General features: G+C 58.2%; 1 protein-coding gene across 1 annotated transcript; it reads right to left on the reverse strand.

Annotated features, from left to right (window-relative positions):
- Nucleotides 1–254: 254 nt before the first annotated feature.
- On the reverse strand, nucleotides 255–9,013 carry ZBED1 (zinc finger BED-type containing 1). The gene is made up of 2 exons (XM_032391189.1): nucleotides 8,993–9,013; nucleotides 255–3,633 (listed from the first exon to the last, which is right to left on the reverse strand). Exon 2 carries the CDS (start codon nucleotides 3,578–3,580, stop codon nucleotides 1,490–1,492), a length of 2,091 nt encoding a protein of 696 aa, XP_032247080.1. The 5' UTR covers nucleotides 3,581–3,633; nucleotides 8,993–9,013; the 3' UTR covers nucleotides 255–1,489.
- Between the last annotated feature and the right edge of the window lie 464 nt (nucleotides 9,014–9,477).

Here is a 9,477-nt window from a genome sequence, read left to right on the forward strand (position 1 = left end):
AAAGGCAAAAGGCCCCCCGCCAGACAGCCCATCACCAAGTGGTGGCTTTATTCACATAGAATTTGGGTTGCACAAATACCTAGAATGGATCAGACTCTTTGTCATTTGCAAGGACCCCAGGACAAAGCACCATGGACTCATTCTTTGTGGCCCGGAAACGTCTTTCAAGAAAGCAACAAAAGCCCCTCCCCCCCACCCCGTAACTGGAGGGATTCTGTCGCAATGAACACACGTCAGACAAATAAATTAGGAGCTCATCTGCTTCTTGGGTTTATTGAACAAGAGTCAAATTTGAAAGCGTTAAATAAGAAAAAAAAAAAAAACACATCCCATGAGGAAGGCTCAAACCCAGTTGGATGCGTCAAGATACAAGTCTCACCCCTCTTCAACACCAGGGGGGGTCACCCTCCTGAGAAAATGGACACATCCGCCTCCTTAAATGTCCATGATGCTCTCGGAAGTGCTCAGCCAGCAGAACGTCGCCAGTGTCTCGGGTTTCTGAGAACAGCCGGAGCAACCCCGAAATCAAGGCCAAAATGTCCCATGGTCCGTTTTTTAAAAAAATCAGCGGGCCCCCGCGGTGCGGCGTTGAAAAGACAAAACCCAAGCGTCCGTGGCCCCCTGGAGAAACTGAAATCACCCTCGGCACATTTGGGCCCCTGGTAATTTTGGAAAGCAGGGTTCCCGAGGGTGGGGGGCCTGGTGGTCATCCTGGGGAAAGGGCCCCTTTTAAGCATGGGACACGCGCACACACCCACACGCACGCATAGGACCCAAGCGCCTCAGGGTCACCAGGACCACGGGCACAGAGCGAATTGCAGCGAGGGGACAAAAGGCAGAAGACACAGCGCGTCCAATGCCTCTTTTCCTGCGTTGTCCCCACGGCCCGCTCCCTATTGCTGTTTTCATGCTTTGTACCAAACCTAAAGCTTGTGCGTCTCCCACACGTGGCGCGTGGGCTGGAGAGGGGTGTCCCCGGCCGTGCCAAAGGCAAGGTGCGTGCTCCCGCTGGGAAGTAAACACGGGCTCCCGTGCACAACAGGTCCGGGAAGGCCTATGGAAGGCGTGTGGGCCGGGAAGGACTCGGGAGTTGGGATGTTTTTCTGTGGTTTATGGAAAACTATCCCGCGGAGAACAGGACGGCCTTGGGGGTGGAATTAATTTATGTAGGAAGCGAACGGGGCTCCCTCCCTCCGACCGTCCGTCTCTGCTGGCTGCGCGCTGCTCCAGGAGTTCATTATCTGCAACCAGCAGCCAGCAGGTGCGCGTGGGGACTTCTAGAACTTTCTCCGTCGATTTCTGCCACTTCGCTAGGACGCGAGTGGGCTCCCAGAGAAAAGACGCGCACAGCAGCCCCATGTTTCCCTCCTGTGCCTTTGCTCTCTTCAGCCCGGCCACCCACGCGCACGCACTCGCGCAGTGGGTATTTACAGCGGAACATCCCGCGGGGGCCAGCGCCACGGGGACCCCACCCCCACCTCGCCGGCACCTACACGAAGCCGCTGTCCCTGATCCCAAAGAAGCCGGCGTGCACGGCGTCCCCTAGGGGGAACACCTGCTCGTGGTCCAGGCCCCATTCGCCCTCGTCCTCGTCCTCGGGCTCGGCCTCGGCACCGCTGCGCGCGTTCTCGTACAGGAAGATCTGCTCGTCCACGTGCGCCGGAGCCAGCCGGTTCCTCTTGGCGCTGACCACGTTGGCGGAGGAGCCAAAGAGCCGCTCCGGGAAGACGCGCGTGGCCGCCACGCACCAATATTTCTGCAGCACCTTGGGCAGCACGGGGAAGAGCGCCAGGCGGTCGGACCACCACTTGAGGGGGTCCTCGTTGAGGCCCAGCACCTTCTGCGACTTGAAGTTGCTAAGCTCCTCCACCACCTGCGCGTGCCACTCCTCCTGGTCCTCCACGCCCCCTGTCTGGCAGAAGATTTCGGCCAGCATGCTGTTGATGACGCTGGTAGGCGGCGGCGTGGACGCCAGCACCAGCTTTTTCACCGGGGGCTCCTCGGGCAGCGCGTACATCTTGTCCTCCGCCGTCCGGTAGCCACCGCCACCGTCCTTGACCTTGTCCAGCAGGCCCTTGGCCTCCTCCACCACCCTGTTCTCCACCTGCTGCCTCTCGAAGGCAGACAGGAAGGGCAGGCGCTTGTAGCGCGGGTCCAGGAAGGTGGCCACGTTCAGGAACATGTCGATCTCGGGCGCCTCCTGGTAGGTCTTGGACAGCTCCTTGGCGATGACCTCCTTGGCCATGCTGAGCTCCTTGCAGTCGGTCTCCTTGATGTTGAGCGTGGTGTTGAGCAGCATGTGCAGCAGGGGCTTCACCATGCTGATGGTGGGGTACTTGGAGGCGGAGAGCATCTCGGCCACCTGCTTGAAGGGCTGCAGCAGCTCCACGAGCCCCTCGATGGTGGCCCACTCGGCGGCCTCCAGCATCAGGTGGTGGTTGTTGCTGTCTTCCACCAGCACGCCCGCGATGACAAACTGCTGCTCCTTGAGGCGCTGGAGCATGGCCAGCGTGCTGCCCCACCAGGACACGCGGTTGCTCACCAGCATGCAGTGTGCCATGTTCTGCTGCTTCTGCTTCTCGTACAGCATGTACATGGCCACCGTCGACTGCTGGAAGTACTCCACCAGCTTGCGGCAGCGGGCCAACAGCCCGGCCAGCTTGGGCAGCTGCAGGGCCTGCTGGATGCCCGCATTGAACGTGTGCCCCAGGCAGGGCATCTGCACCGAGATGTCCAGCAGGGAGCACGCCTTCACGATGTCCTTGCCGCAGTCCGTGGTGGCCCCGAACACCTTGGCGCTGATGCCCCACTCGATGAAGGCCTCGTACAGGACCCTGGTGATGGACTCGGCCGTGTTGTCCTCGGGGACCTCGAAGGTCTTCAGGCAGCGGGAGCCCACGGACAGGCAGCCGGGGGCCCCGCCGCCCAGGAAATGGGCGGCCAGCGTGACGTAGGCACGGTTCTGGTTCTCGCTCCTCCACATGTCCGTGGAGATGCCGCACCAGGACGCGTCGCTGAGCTCCTTGAGGACGGCCTCACGGACAGCGCCATACTTTTCGGGGATGGCCTTGCTGCAGAGGAATTTCCTGCTGGGCAGCTCGTACCGGGGGTCGGCCGTCTTCAGCAGCACCTTGAACGTGGGCTCGTCCACGATGGACGCGGGGTACAGGCCCTCGCAGATGAGGCCGATGACAGCGGCCGTGAGCTCCTGCTGCCGCTTGCTCTCGTGGCCGTGGCCGGCCTTGGCGGCCAGCGTGTCCGGTGGGGTCAGCTGCGACGCCTCGGGCTTCAGCTTGGAGAAGGCGGTGGCGAAGGCCTCGCGCATCTGCTCTGTGTTGCTCTTGACGAACTCACAGAATTCGTCGGGGTGATTCTTCTCCAGGTGGTAGGAGAGGTTGGAGGTGTTGCCGGAGTAGGCGATCTGGGCCATGCAGATGCGACAGTAGATCTTCTTCCACTGCAGGATGCATCCCTCGGCGTTGGTGTCGAAGCCAAAGTACTTCCACACTTTGCTCTTGGCGCGCGGGTGGGCCACTAACTTGAGGTCTGTCTGGGACGGGTCCAGGCCTTTCGCCTCCATGGCTTCTGCGCCGCGGCCCGCCTGCGGGGCCTCCACTCATTCCTGCGCACCTGCTGAGAAGCAGCAAGACAAACACAGCGTGAGAAGGGGCCCAGGCACAGGAGGGGGGTGCCCTGCGAGGAGCGAGCGCACACCACACGCTGAAGCAGCTCTGTCTCCAAGCCACGGTGCAGAGGGACCCCACGGGGGCACCTTTCCGAGTGCGCGCGGCTTTTGCAAAGCGGAGGGTGCGCTCTGACAGGTGAGCGCCTCTTCCCTGCAGGTCACTCCTATGCGCAGTGTGCGCAGCGACTCCACGCGTCTGAAAACATGCGCATCTGCGCTCCTAGGGGCGCAAGGACTCCACGCGTCTGAAAAACGTGCGTATCTGCGCTCCTATGGGCGCAAGGACTCCACGCATCTGAAAAACGTGCGTATCTGTGCTCCTACGCGCATGACTCCGCGCCTCTGAAAACGTGCACATGTGCGCTCCTACGTGCGCAGTGGCTGAAAACATGCGCATCTTTGAGTTTCTCGGTCCTTAGAGCACCTGGCCCATCTCAGCTGTTTACTGTTTCCTGTGCTAGGCGGTCCACCAACCCGGCACCAGCCAGGCAGGGTCACTTTCGGGGCAAAAACGAGCTGCTGGCTGCGTGCGGAAGCCCACATGCCCCAGCACGGGCGCCAGCCCAGGAGGACCCACCGTCACCACAGCAGCATCTCAAGCCTCCTTGTCAGCAAGAATGGGAGGCACCACAGCACCCGAGGTTTGTCACGGGCATCCAAGAAGCAAAATCGAGATTTTAATTTGGACAAAGCAGTCTTTAAGTTGGCTAAGAAGCATGGCTGCTTTTTTTTTTGTTTGTTTTCCCCCAAATTTTACGTTTTAAAATGACGCCTTTTGGAACGTGGCATGCAGTCCTTTTATCTTTGGCACATCCGTCATCGGTCACCTTAGTGGGGCGGTAATGGACATCTTGATTCCTGGAGCTTCTCAAAATGCCCACCGTGGGCAATCATACCAGTACGCACAGATACACATTCGCTGTGCACGGGTTTCAGCATCACCAGGCTCTCGGAGGGGAGGCTTTGTCGACCCAGAAGCCAGCCCCAAGGGTTCCCGTTGTCCCTGATGGCCCCACGTTGGGTCCCTCGGAGCCGCCAACCTGGGCAGGGACTCCCCAGAACGGCAGCTGGGTTCTGTTCGAAGATGTCTGTTAACTCTGCAACTTTTCAAGCCACTGTACAGTGCTCAGGGGGTTAAATAACGAACTGCACCAACCAGGCATTTTCTGAGTATCGGGAATATGTTCAGAGCAAAATCTCCATGCCTACAGGGGATCGCAGAGTGCCCCCCACCAGAATTCAGGTACTCCCAGAACCTGTGAATGGAACCTTATTTGAAATAGGACCCAGGTGTATTAAGTGAAGGATAAGGTCATGGGAAGGATGTGGCCACGAGCCAGGAGCCCCCAGAAGCTGAAAAAAACGGGAAGGACCCTCTCCTGGTGCCTCTGGAGGGACCGTGACCATGCCCCACCTGGATCTCAGTGGTCCTGCCCCGCCTGGATCTCAGACTCTGGTGTCCAGAGCTGGGAAAGGATGAATTTTTGACCTTTTAAGCCAGTAGGTACTAGGGTAAAGCTGACCCAGGGCATTCTTTAGACAAGGGCCAAACCTTAAAAGATACTGAGTGTCAACATCATGCCCAAAATGCCCCCCGTGTCCTCACAGACAGCCACACCCCGCCAGGCTGGCCTGCATGAGGCTTTTCAGGAAGACGTCACAACAGGCCTGATTAATGGGGCATTACGGTACCTGGGCTGGATGGAGGACACTGTTCTGTGGGCAACTCTACGTAGGGAGCAGAGACGAGGCCCAGAATCTCCAGGACAGGTGGAGAGAATCCAACACAGCCACGGCTTGCAGAAAGAGGAGACCCCAAGGTGCACGTTCTGCAGCCCAGTCAGGATCGGGCACCTGGACGTGGAATGGCCGTCGAGGGACCGGGGAAGGAACCCACAGCGCCGCACCCTGGCTCTGGAGTATGAGCGGGCCCACCCTACCCCAGCAGCACAATTCGGCTGTATCAGGTCTTCCTACGGCATTATTATCACGGTTGTAATAGTTATCACTAATTTAGCTGAACGAGGTCACAAGACCCTGAGCTACGTGTCGCACGTAAGGAACAAGGACTCCCCAACTAAACGGATTCTTATGGAGGCACCAGCCTTGCTCTCCTTGGGTGCACACTTACGTCAGGATCTCTGGGGGCCCCCAGGAAAGCAGGCGACGAGCAGGGGTGTTCCCGGTGAGCCCTTGGAAGGCCCCTGGGCAGGGCCGCCTGCCACCACCATCTATGCCGCTCGGCCCACAATGGTGTCAGTCATGGTCACTGGTAAAGGTTTCTTCAAGGCAGGCTTCCTCCGCTCGTCCTTGGCAGGTGGTTCGAGCACCTCTGGGGGACCGTCCCCAAGCCCCTCCTGAGGGTCCTGAGACGTCCTGCCTTTTGCACTAAAAAGGCCAGTTTCGTCCCACACTGCCACCCCAACAGCGCATCCTGGGGGGGCCGACGCGGCAGGACGGAGAGCCCGCCGCCTTCCCCGCGGCCTGGAGCTCAAGAGGCCAGCAAACGCGGACCAGGGGGCCACGGCGCCCACTAGCCTACTCTGTGTCTTGGAGAATGGAGTCGTTCAGCGTCTGAAAAACCCGCATCACTGCTAGTTATAGGCAACTGGCTTGTCTTTGTTATTTGAAACACGATCTTAAATGCGTTTTTAAATTTCTGCTTTAATTCCTAGCAGGCAAAACCTGCCTAAACAAACGCTCTTTTGGGGTCCTCCGATTTTTAGAGAGGAAAGGGACCCTAAATCATGAAGTTCAGATACCCGGGTTTCACCTCCCTGGAGCCACGGTCCGTGTCCACATGTGCACAAAAGCAACAGGAATTCACTTTCTGGGGATAGGTGTTTTAACCCCCTGTAGTCTGGAAACTAGGAGCCCTCCCAAAATAGCTCGGAAAGTGGGCTGGCTGACATGGTTTGGAGTGGGTATGGCCTCCAAAGGTTCCGCACGTACCAGTGAGTCCACTTTCTGTACCAAGACGCCTGCCCACTTCTAACGGGATTTTTAAGATTTTATTTATTTATTTGGGAGCGAGAGAGAGAGCGCAAGCACAAGCAGGGGCTGAGCAGGGAGCCCGATGCGGGGCTCGATCCCAGGACCCCGGGATCATGACCTGAGCCGAAGGCAGACGCTTAATGACTGAGCCACCCAGGCGCCCCCCGCAACGGAATTTTTAAGGGAAACTCTGTACAATATCAGAACTAGAAAAAAACACATCAAGTAGACCTTGTCTCCTTTTCAAAACGCACCGAAGCGTGGAGACATTTAATTTCCAACAGATAACCCCTTTGTTGGTCCTGCACATGTGACCACGTGTCTACAGAACACGGCAACTTGGAGCAGCTTTTAGGCCAGTTTTGGGGTGGACCTTCGGATACGAGATGCAGTTAATTAAATCATGTACTTTAAGATGTGATGAGCAGACACACCTCACCGTGTGGGCCACCTGGACAGTCTTCAGAAGACAGAGAATCTGCAAACCAGACCATCAATCCTGAGTCTGTAAATGGTCTTGCTTTTGGATAAATGTTAAGAAATTAGGACATCTTAACATTCAGGAGAACTACACTCATCTCTTCCTTTCTTCTTACAACCTAAGTGACCCCAGACATCATACCTGCCACATGCATTCCCCTTTCCTAAAAGGTCCAAGCCCATCCTCCTGGTCACAGTGCTCAGAAAAAAAAAAAAAAGTCAAGTTACTTCCAACCGGAAATGGGAACTGGGTCTTTGTTACTGTTTAGCTCCAAGCCCGGGGCAAAGTTCAGTGGCTCTCGTCCAAACACCCAGTGCAGTGAGGAGCCAATCAGAAAAGCTGTAAAAGGCAAAGCAATGGGTTTGCCTCTGGGGATGTGGGCCACCAGCAGACCCAGGGCGGGGACGGGCTCCCAGCTGTATCTAAAATCATTTCTAAAACGACAGACAGACTGGGGCTCGTGGAGGGCCAGCAAGCAGAAGTTCATCCTTCTATATAAGGATCCTCTTCTGGAACACACAGAAGGATTCGTCTGGCGGGCACGTGACTTCATGAGTACTTTGTATTTCCACAATTTTGTTTGTTTTAAATCAACAGGTAGAAAGAACAGGGCCACCGTGTCAACACACTGCAACAAGTTTTGCAAACACGCGTTTTGGTGTGCCCGGGCAGGGTCACCACCTCCAAGGCTAAGTTCCTTTCCCAGATTGACCGGGGAGCTCCCGGCACGGGGCTCCTAGGCAGGTGACGAAACCCAGCTCAGAGCGAGATCGCGGGGTTACGTGTAAGTGACACGGGTTTTGGCTGATTTCTCATCGTCCCTCGGTTTACAAGCTGATTGGAAAGGCCACGTGTTGACTTCCCCGTCCCCAAGCCCCCCCCAAGCCTGCTGGTTCCTACTCACCCTGCATTCACTTCTAATGCGTATAAATATGTTTAAAAAAAAAAACAACAAATTCCAGTGTTATCAGACAAGTTAAAGACTTGCTCAAGTAAAACAAAGATTCACTTCCCTGGGTGGAGGTTTGGGGGTGGGAGGTGCCCTCACTAAAAAATGTGTTCTTCCTACTCAGAGCTGAGGTTCTCCAAGTGTGGCCCAAAGGGGCCCCCCTCCCACCGTTAGTGGGGAGACAGACGAATTCAAAAGCACAGTGGACGCTGGAACCACGTGAGGGTTGCCACACACTGAAAAACCCGCTTGTAACTTTTGAGGGCCCCCAAAACAGAACTACGAAAAGCCCACAGTTGTCCAGAAGACTTACCGGGCATTTGCCCGTTATTTTGTGTATTATAAGCACTGGATGCTGTATTCCTACAATGAAGGAAGCTGGACAGGAGCAAGTGTGATTAAGAAAATCCTAAGGGAGGAAAAAAAGGGCACTTATGGGATCGTGCAGTGGGCTGCCAAAACAAACAAAAAAGAAAGAAGAGAGACATGTAAGTGAAGGTGGGCATTTCAAACCAGTGTCGTTCAAAGGTCAAGTGTGTTTGGCCTGGATGGGTGGTACGTGTGCGGCTCAGCTCAGCACACTCTCTAATTGCAAAAGGAGAGCTGAGAGTCGGGGTCTCCTCTCAGGCCGTGCAGAACGAGCTTAGCTACAAGGTAGCACCCACCGCGGTTCCCACTGAATACTTTGTTTTGGAAAACACTGATTTGGCACCTCAAAATAAGCTGCCGTTTCTGCGCCCACAGACCGGGGCTCCTGGAATTCCCCGCGCAGCCGTGCGCACAGGAAGGCCTCCCGGATTCCGGCTCTGCGGCCCCGGAGCACGTCCACGGAGAGCCAGGGCGCGCATCCACACGAGCCCGCCGGAGGGCCCGCCGTGCTTACCGGAGCCGGAGCGGGTCCTGACCCGAAGGCCCGGGGAGTGCAAGCGCCGTTCCGGCCAGGCGGACGCAGTGGGCCCCCGGCGGGCAGCGCTCCCCCGCTAGCACCGGCCCCGCTCCCCCGCGCCCCGGCCGCGCGCTGGGCCCCGCGGCGCCTTGGCCAGGCCTTCCGGGAAGCCCAAGGCCGCCTAAGCCCGGCGGACGGAGGGAGGGGCCTCCGGGGCGGCGCGCTCCCGGCCTGCGCGCGGCCTCCGCACGACCCCCGCGGGCGCACACAGCCGCCCGAGGTCGGGGGGCGCGGGGGACTCGGGGCGCGCGCGGGCCCGGCCGTGACCCGCGAGGCGGGGGTCGCGGGCTTCCGGGAGACCCCGGCCCCGGGGCAGGCACGAGCGAGCAGCGGGGCGCGCGCGCACGACAGGCACCCGGGGCGCGCCTGGCCGCCACCGCCCCCGCCGCGCGCCTCCCCCGCCGCCAGCCCGCCCGCGCCCC

The sequence above is a fragment of the Phoca vitulina genome, unplaced genomic scaffold (genome assembly GCF_004348235.1).
Source record: "Phoca vitulina isolate PV1807 unplaced genomic scaffold, GSC_HSeal_1.0 scaffold60, whole genome shotgun sequence".
In the NCBI taxonomy this organism is placed as follows: Eukaryota; Metazoa; Chordata; class Mammalia; order Carnivora; family Phocidae; genus Phoca; species Phoca vitulina.